This window comes from Nilaparvata lugens, chromosome 9, assembly GCF_014356525.2.
Source record: "Nilaparvata lugens isolate BPH chromosome 9, ASM1435652v1, whole genome shotgun sequence".
In the NCBI taxonomy this organism is placed as follows: Eukaryota; Metazoa; Arthropoda; class Insecta; order Hemiptera; family Delphacidae; genus Nilaparvata; species Nilaparvata lugens.
Window position 1 is genome coordinate 13,526,015 of NC_052512.1, and position 13,454 is coordinate 13,539,468.

General features: G+C 34.3%; 1 protein-coding gene across 3 annotated transcripts in view; it reads left to right on the forward strand.

Moving 5' to 3' along the window:
* The window catches only part of LOC111051124 (cilia- and flagella-associated protein 58), a 44,617-nt gene extending 34,909 nt beyond the window's left edge, over positions 1 to 9,708 (forward strand). For 2 of the 3 annotated variants that reach the window (XM_039435515.1, XM_039435514.1), the window contains exons 6-8: positions 6,082 to 6,244; positions 7,649 to 7,882; positions 9,599 to 9,704. Coding sequence is in view for 1 of the 3 variants with exons in the window: in XM_039435516.1 (XP_039291450.1) it covers positions 6,082 to 6,244; positions 7,649 to 7,882; positions 9,599 to 9,670 (469 nt within the window). In the remaining 2 variants the exon portion in view is untranslated. Of the gene's footprint in view, positions 1 to 6,081; positions 6,245 to 7,648; positions 7,883 to 9,598 lie in introns of all 3 variants that reach the window. The other variant, XM_039435516.1, reaches the window with a different exon arrangement.
* Positions 9,709 to 13,454: the final 3,746 nt, after the last annotated feature.

Genomic DNA, 13,454 nt, shown 5'->3' on the forward strand with positions numbered 1-13,454 from the left:
ATAAAAACCGAAAATACAATCACTAAATTTAGAAAGTTATCTCCGATATAGCTAATTCAATAGTATCTTACACTGTCTGCTTTACATTGAAAACGTTTTAGATTGAATCATGAGAAGCTTAAAGGACTCTAATTTCAAAAGAAGAATTGAAAATTATCATAGATATGTCTCAGAAGTTAATCATAAATAACAATAAATATTTTAAGAAAAGATCCACATAAAATTCATAAAATTCTTAGAACATTAAATTTAGAACACACTTGGAAACTTTAAAACACTATCAAAACATTATCAAATATTAATGATCCCCAATAATAACTATTCTGTACCTTTATATCATTAAAACTGCAAAGACAAATATTCCTCAAGTATCACATCACGGAATTTTATATATGAAGACTATTCAAAAATATGTGTAATCAAAACAAATTTAGAAAAGCTAGGGTCCTTGAAACTTCTTTTCGATCCTTTACAACTTTAAGACCAAAATTATTTTAAAAGATTAATTTTTCAATAAGGGACCTTTAAACATTTCATATACTAATTCAACTTTAGTAGCTTAGTAGATTAAAATATAAATTTAAAGAAAACTGAAATTCCCAGCTGGATCCTTACAGAGAAAATATGGCCTCACATTTCAATGTAAAGATACAACCGAAAATCTATTACTCAAACCAAAATTAATAAAATTAGTAATATATCCATTCCCAATAATATATCAAAATTACGATTTAACAAAAGTCTAATTCCGCACGTTTTACACCCCTCCCTTTTTTGAAAGTCTATAATTATTAAAACCCATTCTGTCACATCCGGAGTTCCTGGGACGTTCGTTTAATTTGGAAAAAAGTTGTTACCTCATAGCTGTTTCTTCAATTTGAATCTAGGCTCGGTGATCGAGCTCTACACGTCCAGATGGACAGGAGACAGCATACCCCAAGCTTCTAGGACGGCCATCGATTCAGAGGCGTCTCAGCAGCTTAAAGACACACGTTCATGAACCCGTAAATTGATGGATTCGTACGTTGATCCCATACTTTGATGTTCCCGTACTTAGACCGCTGTTAGAATAAAAAAATAAACTAGGATAATACAAATTAACTCAACTTCAGTTATATAATAAAATCAACCTACTTTAGGTTATATAAAACTCAAATCAATACTTATTACTTTAAAACATAAATAGACATTACCTACTTCAATCTCTTGATTTAATAGAAAAGAATTTATTTGTAATCAGCGTTATGCCCTATACACAAAGCGATGAGTACATAGTATTCCATAATAAGCCTACATAATTCACAAGTTGATTGAATTACTTCATAATAAGGTATTTCAAGTATTGTTGTTAGTTTAGTCAATTCCCTTACATAAATTACATATATGGTGTAATTTAAAAGAATAAATTACATAATAGGTGTTTCCTTGAGAATCAAGAAAGCTTTTCATTAGAATCAACAAACAAATAAAATCTATAACACAAAATCCTGATAGAACTCATAATAATATACTATAGACATCAATCAATTTGGATTTAAACAACAGTAATTGAAATTTAGGTTAATAGCTTCCTCTTCAAAAATAATTTGAATCAAAAAATATCTTAATTCCTACTAATAGGTATTCTAAATCTCTACAAAACATATATCGTTCATTTTCTTCCAACATTTATCAGTTTGAATTACCATTACCATCTTCCATTCAAATCAAAAAGGACTATTCTCAATTATTACACTTTAATTACGGTACATTACAATAAATACTTTGATGGAAGCTTTCATCGATAATAATTTCCTTAATTATATTATAAATCTATGACATACCTTTAGTAGCGGTTATAGGAGGAAAATCTCCATTGTGAGGTGACAAATTTGATACTCTCTCTCTTCTTTACTTAAAAAAAAAACTTCTAAAACACAAGCAAACTAAACATTGCTACTACAACAGAAGGTTGCAGAGCCAATAAAAGGAAAGACTAAAGCCGGCCGAAAGCCATAATAAATACCAAATCACTACATAAGTTCAAGCAAAGTCTAGAGACTACATCTTCAGTTCTGTTAGCAGCAATGGACAGACGCTGAATGAATGCACTTCGCTTTTCTCATCTTGCCGTGGACAGCTGTGAACGGCCTAACTAGATGGGAACCTAACCAAAGTTAACTGTGATTGGGAGTTACTATTTTCTAGAAAAATTTCCACCAATAGAAAGGAACGTTACAACTACAATTTAAGATACATTCTCCCACCAAGTGACAGCTATTTTCTCTTGACAGCTATGAATTCCTCACCTTATAAGGTCCTGAACTCAACTGATACTCCAAGAAAATCGTTGATTTTCTTAGTATCATAACTTCTACACACACACTTACAGAGTCGACACTACACAATGCAGAAAAGCAGAGGTCATGAACTAAGCTGATGCTCCAGGAAAATTGTTATTTTTCTTAGTACTACAACTTCTACGCACACACTGACAGAGTTGACACAACACACCACAGAAAAGCAAAACAGCAAAATCCATTTTCATAGCAGGCTAACTTCTCAGGCTGATTCGCATAATTCTCATCACTCACAATTGTAACAATAAATATTGTTACAGTGGTCTACATCATAATGGCAGTGTTTGATTAGCAATGTTATTGCTATCCTTGTCTATCATTCATCAAAGCGGATAGTGCTATTTCTTTCTCGCTTTGTTCTGTTGCCAGATCGTCTTGGTATGGTATGATAGGCTACCGTATGGTACCTATGTATTCATGTCTCATGAATGAAATTTGAAAATTTTAATTCTAAAAAATCTATAAGGAAAATCGAAATTTGGGCATCGAGGTGCACGAAATTGATATTTTTAGAATCTATGTACAAAATTTGTAGATTTGAAACATTTCCGTTTTTCCGATATGCAATCTACAAGTTGACATGTTTTGATGTGAACAAACTAACAAACACAACCCTTCTTTTCTCTCTCTCTTATTATGAATATAGACAAGTAGTGTAGCAAACTAATGCTAAGCAGATACTCCCTTTAAAACCTGGATCTCACTGTAGGCCCTAACAACAAATTAATTATAATATGATAATCTGATGTTTCCACATTAAAAACCTATCTGGATGGTGGCATTGAACGGTCAAGAGAGAACAATACCGCCGCTCCACAAACGCCGGTGGAATGGGAAACAATAACTGTCAACCCATGTGCCATGTCAATGCTCAACCAATATTCAACAATAGATCTCCTTATACCTCCATCTAGATAAGTTCAGCAACATCATATTTTCACAATTTACTCCAAATTTCTGGTCCGTAACTTACATAATATGTGTATCGATCAAAAATATCAAGTAGCACTAACAATAGAGTTTTATATATTCAAATGTATAAACTTGTAAGTTTATCATCAATGGAGTATTTCCTTGGAGTTTATGGTCTACCATCATAATTTTTATAAACGTAAAAAACTAGCATTACACATTGATATACCCTTATCAGTTGATCACCTACAGAGTGGATGAAAAGTCCCAAAACGGCTTAATATCTCATACACAAAAGTAAATTGTCGTTGGGTGTGATTGGGGATCCTACTCAAATTGAAAAGAGAACTACTTAACAATGACTTTAAAAATCTTGTCCGCCATTTTGAATGCAACCTCATTTTCTTAATGGGAAGGTGGTCATGCGATACATGATTTCGATAGGGAATTTCAAGAAAAAGTGAATGGCGGAAACCGCATATCGATATCTCAAACCGTTTTGAAGATATTCGCACATTATTAATCAATACTATTCAAAGCAGAGATGAGAGAAAAAAGTATGAGAACGGCTTAGTATCTCATAGAAAGAAGAAATTCCAAGGTGGGTGAGATTAGGGATGTTACTCGAATTGAAAATACTACTTTACAATGACTTTAAAAGTCTGGTCCGCCATCTTGAATGCAACTTTATTTTTTTAATAGGGAGGTGGTCATGCAATACATGATTTCGATACGAAATTTCAAGAAAAAATGAATGGCGAAATTCGCACATCGAAATCTGAAACCGTTCAGAAGATATTCACAATATCAATCAGTACCATGCAAATCAGAAATGAAATACATAGGTAAGTGGTATCGATTAATAATGTGAATATATTCTAAACGATTTGAGATATTGATGTGCGGTTTTCGCCATTCATTTTTTCTTGAAATTCCGTATCAAAATCATGTATCGCACGACCACCTTCCTATAAAAAAAAATAAAGTTGCATTCAAAATGGCTGATCCAAGATGGCGGACCAGATTTTTAAAATCATAGTAAAGTAGTATTTTCAATTTGAGTTAGATCCCAATCACATCCACTTTGGAATCACATTTCTTATGAGAAACTAAGCCGTTCTCAGACTTTTTTCTCTCCTCTCTGCAACGAATAGTTTTGATTAATAATGTGAATATCTTCTAAATGGTTTGAGATATCGATATGCGGTTTCTGCCATTCATTTTTTCTTGAAATTCCCTATCGAAATCATGTATCGCATGACTACCTTCCCATTAAGAAAATGAGGTTGCATTCAAAATTGGCGGATCCAAGATGGCGGACCAGACTTCTAAAGTCATTATAAAGTAGTTTTTTTTAATTTGAGTAGGATCCCCAATCACACCCACTGTCGAATCACATTTGTGTATGAGATATTAAGCCGTTCTCGGACTTTTCACCCACTCTGTATAATAATTTGTAAACGCACTTGTGCTGGGCCACTATGCAGTGATGCTCAATTCCTATCACTCTGGGCCACAATAAACATATGAAATTGTTTGATATTATATAATGAAACTGCTCAATCAATCCATGGAATCAGCGGCCCAGAACGAATTATTGTTCTTTGATAATATTAGAATTGGCTCAAAATTCTGTTCCATATAGATGAAATTCAAACATTTTTCTAAATGAGCTCTATTTTTCCAAATTCAAGTAACATTCTAAATTCTAAATGCTTAGTGTCGAAAATGTGCTAAATCTACCTGCCCAAGGTTCTCGCAGTTGTATATTGCTCTCGCTTGACCGACACGAAAGTACGAAGAGGACTCGCATCCTACCTGCTGGCTGAAGGTTGGTCATAAATCATTTTCGTGAGAGTACGAAGAAGACGCGCGTCATTTCAGTGCGCTCCTTCTCCGCACCTTGGTAATTGCTGCGCCTTTTTCTACCTGTTGCTGTTCTCTACCTGCTTTCGTGGAATTATGATAATATTTATAAATATACATGCTGCTACATGTTTTTTAGTTTTCTTCAATAAACACCTTAAAAAATCGACGTACGTGTTGAGGACCGAATGGTGAATATTGAAAAATATTAATATTGTAGATTTCTGTTTGTGTTCTTCAGTTCTGTTGAAGTGATTTCATTTAAGCCGAATTTATTGATATGAATTCCAGTGAACTTCGATTCATGTTAAATGTTAATTATATTTTCGGGTTTAATTTTAAGTGTTAATTTTATTTTTTGACTGGAGTACGATTATGCTGAATTACTTCTAAGCTGCTTGAAAGCTGCAATAATTTCAATAACATAGAAGTAATTTAGACTTATATGTTGTTGATATTATTGCAACTTTTAAGCATTTCCAGAGTTTTGTTTTTGAGTTACTAACCTGTAAAAAGGTTTGAAGAATTCGTGTTCAAAATGTGAAGTTGATTGATCAATTCTCTCTGAAGTTCTTGTCGAACATAAAAACAGGCAATAAATGCCTTCAGTAAGTAGACTATAAAGTTAGAACTTCGCTAACGCTCGTTCTAATGTGAAGACTTACGTTTCAAGCTATATATACTCAGCCTGAATTTTGGACCCTTGTCAACACTTTTCAAACTCGAATCCTAGAGATACGAAAGATCATTTCAGTGCGCGCTCTCTTCGTACTTCACTGATTCACCCTTCTGACAGCTTGACTGAACTTCTGCATGCGCGCCGTCTTCGTTCTCCCGACCGTCACATGTCCCCATTGAGATAGGTTTTACCCAAATTATTGTATCAATCGAATGCAAAATGTTTTTCACGAGTGATAAATAAATCGATGAATCACTAATGTCTATTTTCCTCTATTCATTGCAGGAAAGAAAGATCAAAGCTGATCAAGATAATCGACAATACAGCCGATCACCAATCGACCATTTACAATCTCGAAAAAGACCTACTGAAAGAACGGTTGAAAGCTAGAACTTTGGAGGAAGAATTGCTAAAACCAATCAACGTACATAGGTGGAGGAAACTAGATGTAAGTAACTGTGATCGGAAAGAGGTGAGCTCTCCTAGCTTTAATTGAACGAGCGTTAGCGAGTTCTCACTTTTGATTCACTCGCAATTCCAAAGTCGTTGACCGTCTGTTTGTATGTTCTACAATAACTTTAGAAGTAATTGATCAATCAGCTTTAAATTCTGAACACGTATTCTTCGAACGTTTTTACAGGTCAAGACAACAAAATTGACTCAATACTTCGTCGTTTTCCAGGAAATATAAAATTACATTGAAAGTGCATAAGAAAAATTGGTTTTTATTTATAATTTAGTCATCTGAAGAACTCATTGCATGCAATCACAATAGTTTTTCATGAATATCATCAGCTAAGGCTATTTGGAAGCTATCACGCAGACAGACCTTCATGCGCTGACACAATGATCTCAGCTGGCTAATGTATAACATAATTTACAACTTTCACATCAACAAACTGATACGGGTTGAGATATCAATGTGCGGTTCATTGCAATGTGCTCGACGTCATTCGTTTTTTTTTTTAAATTCTGTATCGAAATCATGTATCACATGACCACTTTCTCATTAAAAAAAATTGATTTGGATTCATATGAGGAACAATGATGTTGAAGCGACAGAGTAATAATTTGTAATTTCAAATAGGATTCCCAATGAAACCTACTTTCAAATTATTCTTGTAAAAGAAATATTTTGTTGTTTACATGATTTTCATCAACTCTGTATATTTTCAAGTTGCGGGTTTCAAAGATCACAATACTTGATTAACTGTGAGAACTTGATTATACAAGACCCGACCAAAATAGTGGTGGGAGAAGCAAAGACCGTCTGTGGTCTTTGGTCAAAGCCGGCAGACGGTCTAAAAGTCATTAATCGGTCTAGACAGCCCTACACACTATAGTGAGGTCCACGTTATAATGGCAGTGTTTGATTAGCAATGGTGTTGCTATCCTTATTGTCTATCATTCAACAAAGCGGATAGCGCTATCTCTTTCTCGCTCTGCTCTGTTGCCAGTTCGTCTTTTAACAATGTAGAATTGATTATTAATTAACAAAATATTGAAAAAAATATGAAAATTCATTAGGGAAAATTATTGAAAAATATAATTTTTTGCTTTATAAAATATGATCGATTATTTTAAACGAGAATGAACAGTTGATATTACATCAATAAACCTGTATCAGCTATCATCTATAGAAGGCATTGACAAGACAGAAGTTCGGCAACGTTGTTCTCCTATCTTTCTCCACTGCCATTATAACGTGGACTTCACTATACAAGACCAGGTCATAGACTTGGACCGTCTCAAGTCTGGTCTTGAAGTGTGTAGGCGGCCTTAGTCTACGCTTCAACTTTGCTGATACTGTGGTAATTTTTTATCGGAAGATAAACATTCTTTGATCCTTCAGGGTGCTGATCCGGGTAAGATGGAACTGCAGCAGAAATACACTATTCTGCAGAAGAAAATGCTGAAAGAAGTCAGTATGAACCATGAAAAGAGTGAGAAGCTAACGGAGACGGAGCAGAAGTGCAAAATACTAGGCAATAAATTGGACAATTGCAAAAAAGAGAACGAAGTCAATCTCAGTGATAAACTACGTAGTATTCAGAATGTTCTGAGAAAAAAAGATACCAGTCTAAAGGTAAAAATCGATAAATTAATAATAATAATAATAGATCAATAAAAATTCAATAACAATAGAAAACAATAAAAATATTTAAAAAATAGAATAAATTATAGCACCCTTTTTTGAAATTGATGAAATAATAGATTAAAAATACATTTTATAGCCCAGTCAAGGAAGTGTTATAAAGGGAAAAGTTTGGAAGACAATTTTTGACCCCGCAGTTCTGTTTAGGGTAGGAGGAGTTAAACATATCAAAAGTCCCCACCCTTACCCCCTGTGCTAAGGGGGTGGTGGTGGTTCAAAGGTATCATTTTTTTGGTTTCTCGCATATAAATCGAAAATTATGAATTTTTCAGACATGACTATTCTATCTTTAAGCTTACACAGTTTCTGCAATATTGATCTTACAACTTTTCCTATATCTCTTTCACTTTTTGAGATATCCGCTCTAAAATATGTGACATTTTTTAATAAAACGCATTTTCCTTCAAATTTTTACTATTTTTGCTGTTATGACTTCTTGAATATTGATGGGAAAAATCAATGCTGATCACGAGCTTATAGAGCATCAAATTCTCTTCAATTTGATTTATAATATTTCAAAAGTTTACGCACATCCCCACAACTGTTGCAGCAGCTTCAGTGTTGAGTGTGAGATCTTCAGCTATGCAAAAATAGACCAATTGACAAAGGAATTTAGAGAGAATGTTATGAACACTATTTTTGACTTCGCAGCTATGTTGTGATCAGTTAGAGGGTGAAAATATCAAAAGTCCCCATCCCTACCCCTTGTGCGAAAGGGATGAGGGTGGTTTAGAAGTTGCATTTTTCAATGTTTTGCTTAAACGCTCATATCTTGAGAAAAATGCGTTCAACCGCACATGACTAACTATTCAGAAATGAAGCTTGACAAATTCTCTACAATAGTTCTGTGGTGAACTCTGATATCTCCAACAGTTTTCGAGATATACGCTCTTAAAAGTGTAAAATTGTTGAAATAACAGCTTTTAATCCTATTTTTGATTTTTCAGGGCCTACAACTCCCACACAATGCATCGTAAAAATGAATGCTCACCGTAGATTTGTAGAGCTTTGTTTTCTCTTCAATTTGATGTATTATTTCACAACTTAATGTTTTTCTTCTATTGTTATAGCAGATTCAATGTAGGGGTGAAATTTTCAACCCTGCAACAAGTGTCAACTTAGCAGTTCCACACCTTCAATAGACGGGCTAGAGATGCGTATTTTTGCTATCTTTACATCCCAACTAATCTTTATTAAGCTACAAAGTAAAAAATTGTGTACCAGGTGTTCCAGACTCAAATTTCATTGTCAAGTGATCGAAAGTGAGTGATTGTTACAAAATTAAAATTTCACCCCCTACATTGAATCTGCTATAACAATAGAAGGAAAACATTAAGTAGTGAAATAATATAAATCAAATTGGAGAGAAACAATGCTCTACAAATCTATGGTGAGCATCATTTTTACGATGCATTGTTGGAGAGTTGTAGCCCCTGAAACATAAAAAATAGGATTATTAAACGTGATGATGCGTCATTCGTGAATTTCATATCCTCTACATGCTATAGCCGATTCTTTTCCTTCATTATATTATAGATAATGATTTTTTTCGATGACATATAGACCTGTTTTCACATATCTCTCCTACTCAACCTTGTATGTTCTTCATGAAAAAAATAGGTTTCTGTAAAAGTTTCCTTTTTCCAGCTCCAAAAAACAAAAACAAACTGTTTGGTGGCACAAAATGCAAATTTGAAACTGAATTGGAGATGGCGTTGAAAAAATTGAGTGAACTTGATAAATTACAAAGAGAAGAGGTTAGTAGTATTCATTCATTACTACCTATATATTTGAAGGAGAAATGTGATACAAAATACAGTCTGGGTTCTGTAGCTTTGCCTATTGGCGGAGGGCCACTGGACTACAATACTACCCGTTTCAAAACACCATATTTTCGAAATGTATCTTTCTTTAAGCAACAGATACTCTTTTGTATCTTCTCAAAAGCAACGTGTTGCAACCGAAAAGATACACGTCAATTAGATAATAAGCTAACAACTATAAAGTAATGATAGTCTAATTATAAGACAATAAATTCAGACAAGGATTCGAGCACGCTAAACCAGGACTAATTTTGAATTAGGATTAAAAAATAGTGCTCGCTAAGGGTACAATTACTCTGCGAGCAGGATGAATATCTGATAATTTATGATTTTAGAGAAGTGGAAAAATAGAAAAAGAAGAAAGAATAAAAATTAGCAACCAATCACACACATGCACACTCAGCAAGCTCACTTTCCAATTGCAGCTCTTTTCCCAATGCATAACCAACATTATCAAATATTCAACTATGAAATCGCATTGAATAAGGTCCCTAGATAGTCGGCCACGGAGTTGAGAACACGTTTTTTTCCTTCTTCCGCGGTCAGGCATAAGACCACTAAGCCATCTAAGAACTTTTGTCTTAAAAACAGTCGATTTTGTGTTCTCTTAATATTTCAGAGGAATATTATTGAAAAACATCTTAGTTAAAACTAAGAAATACAAACGATTTCTGAAAACAAGTGGTATACGATTTAGGAAGTCTTAGTAAATCAGATGTCACTCTCCTATAGTGAGTCCACGTTATAATGGCAAAGGATTAAGATAGGAGAACAACGTTGCCGATCCTCTGTCTTGTCAATGCCTTCTATAGACGTAGCTGATTACAGCTACAGGTTTATTAATGTAATATTATCTGTTCATTCTCGTTTAAAACAACCTTTTATTTTATTAAGTAAGAAATTATATTTTGCAATAATTTCATAATTAAGATGAATATTTTGTTGAATGATTATTAAATCCAAATTGCTACGAAATCTGACAACAGCAAAGCGAGAAAAAGATAGCGCTATCCGCTTTGCTAATGATAGAAGATAGCAATACCATTGCTATTCGAACACTGACATTATAACGTGGACCTCACTATATTTTGATAGCTATAGGAACATCCCTGAACAACGCATGACCCCAGTTTCCAGACATAATAGAACATATATACTACTTATATATAATACCTTGAAAACAAGGTTTGGCATATAAGCCAATTGTATAATAATGATCAATATAATTTATCTCCTTTTTATTCATTATTTTCAGAACAAGAAGGCGTCAAACTAACTGTGAAACCGGGGAAGAGTAAAGAAACATTTACAGTAGATTATCAAAATTCTTCTCCATTACCACCTATGTGCGAATAAAAGTATCTAAACATTCTATTTTCAATATTTATTCAAATTGTATTATTTTATTTGCTGAGTGATAACGTAAGTGGTGAGGCAATGATATTTGAAATGAATAAACACCATTCTTGCATTTTCATCGTTTAAATAATGATAAATGAAAAAAACTAAGAAATGTCAAAGAACCACAGATTTATTGATACTTAGAAAGACCGTTTTCGGTTATTAAACCATTGTCAATCTCTTATAACTATCAGAATATGAGAGATTGACAATTGTATAATAACCGAACCGGTCTTTCTAAGTATCAATAAATCTGTGGTTTTTGACAATTTCTTAGTCCTTTTCATTTAATATGAATGAATATCGGGCACCAAGCTTCGCTCGTTATTCATTTATGATGACCAAAACATAATTCTTTAAAATGATTGGTAAGTACTAACAGGCACAGCCCAAACGGTTTCTTCCATGAATTTTGGTTTATACACTATAAATAGCAGTATAGGAAGGCGGGATTAAAAAGGAACTCAGTTACTTGTCTGATTTCTCTTTCACATGGCTTTCGTAATAGCAAAAAGGAATTTAGAAATATGGTGCGAGTAAGTGAGAATAGGAGATAACGCATGGGGCCATCTGTTTTTTCCACCTAGTAGTTTGCACAATCTACAAGTAATGCTTATGCGAGAGACAGAGAAACGATGGGTGTATCACTCTCTCTCTTGTACCCTCCGAATTATTCAATTTGCAAAAAAACCCGTCTTAAATCCTAGTTTATATCTACTTGTGAATGTGGGAAAATGCAGTGTCATGAGGATTACCAGTCAGAGGAACATTACATTGAACAACGCTCTGTATCATATTAATGGCATAATTATTAAAGAAGTAGAAAATTTCAAAGACTTGGGAGTTGTTTTCGATCACAAGCTCAATTTCTCTCTGCATGTTGAAAGGATTGTGAATAAGGCATATCAGCAGCTTGGTTTCATCATCAGAACATGCTCACATTTCAACAGCATACGGACTCTGTGCTATCTCTTCAAGACACTTATTCGTAGCGTTCTGGAGTATGGTTGTGTGGTTTGGAACCAATACCAGAATTCACTGATACATCCTTTGGATTGTGTTCAAAACAGATTCCTTAGATATTTATATTTTAAAAAGTTCAACAATACATGCCCCTTCGACTTTCCCACATCACAACTCAGAATGATGTTCGGTGTGGAATCATTAAAATTGAGACGTGATTTTAATATGCTTTTGTTCGTTTTCAATGGCAGAATCAGCTCAATGTTTTTGCTTTCCCAGTTAAATGTGTACATTTCTGCAGTGCCTCGCCGTTCCATTTTTAGATTATTTATACCTTATTGCAACAGTTTAAATCATCAGAACTCTCCCATATATAGATCATCATTCATTCTCAATTGCTTCTCGGATCATCTTGACCTGTCATTCGGTTACAGTCGCTTCCGTTGGGATTGTAGGCGACTGTCGAGTGTTTTAATGTGTCTCTTGTCTGTTGAGTTGATGTTGTGTTTTTTTTTTAAATCCACTTTTGCACTAGTCCTTACGGGTATGATTAGTACTGATTCGGTTTTTTTTGTTCATTTCTTTTTTTTCTATTATTTTTCCTCTTCTTTCATTGTAATTTTTCAATATTCTTTTTTTCTGTACTCTTACTATGTATAATGAACTATTGTAATTGTGTTGTTATGGAAGCAATTTTTGGGAGAAATCCTGTATGCTTCCATGTTTTTCATAAATAAATAAATAAATTAATGTCCTTCAGCGAGTTATCCAACGGTTGAGACCTAGAGCAATCGAATCTTCATATCGTACACTTACTTTGTTTCAAATTTCGTGAAAATCTTTAGAGCCGTCTTCGAGATCCGTTGAACATATTTATTTATTTAGCGTATGGCATTTTTTTTGTCAATATTATGAAAATTTCACACTTTTATAAGTGCACGTCAAGGGATGAAATATACTGTATTGCCCGGGGACTTGCTACAGCGAAGTCGTTAGCCTCGCCCAGGTAGGCACGTCTCTCACACTCAAATATAATGTGGTGCACTGTCTGCTCCATCGCCCCACAGTCACATACTGGGGAGTCTCCAAGTTCCCATTTGAAAAATGACGCATTGCATCTCCCATGCTGGGTTCGAATTCTGTTGAGTGTCACCCAGATGCACCGGGGGAGCTCAAAGCCAGGAGGCCTAGTGCATGAGAAATAGCTCTCCGGTATTCCGGGGGGCACCTCCTCTCTCCATCTTCTGTTCAGAGAGAACCTCTCATCTCTCAATTGCTCTGCCATCCTGACCGCTGGCCTTCTGGACTTCAGCTCC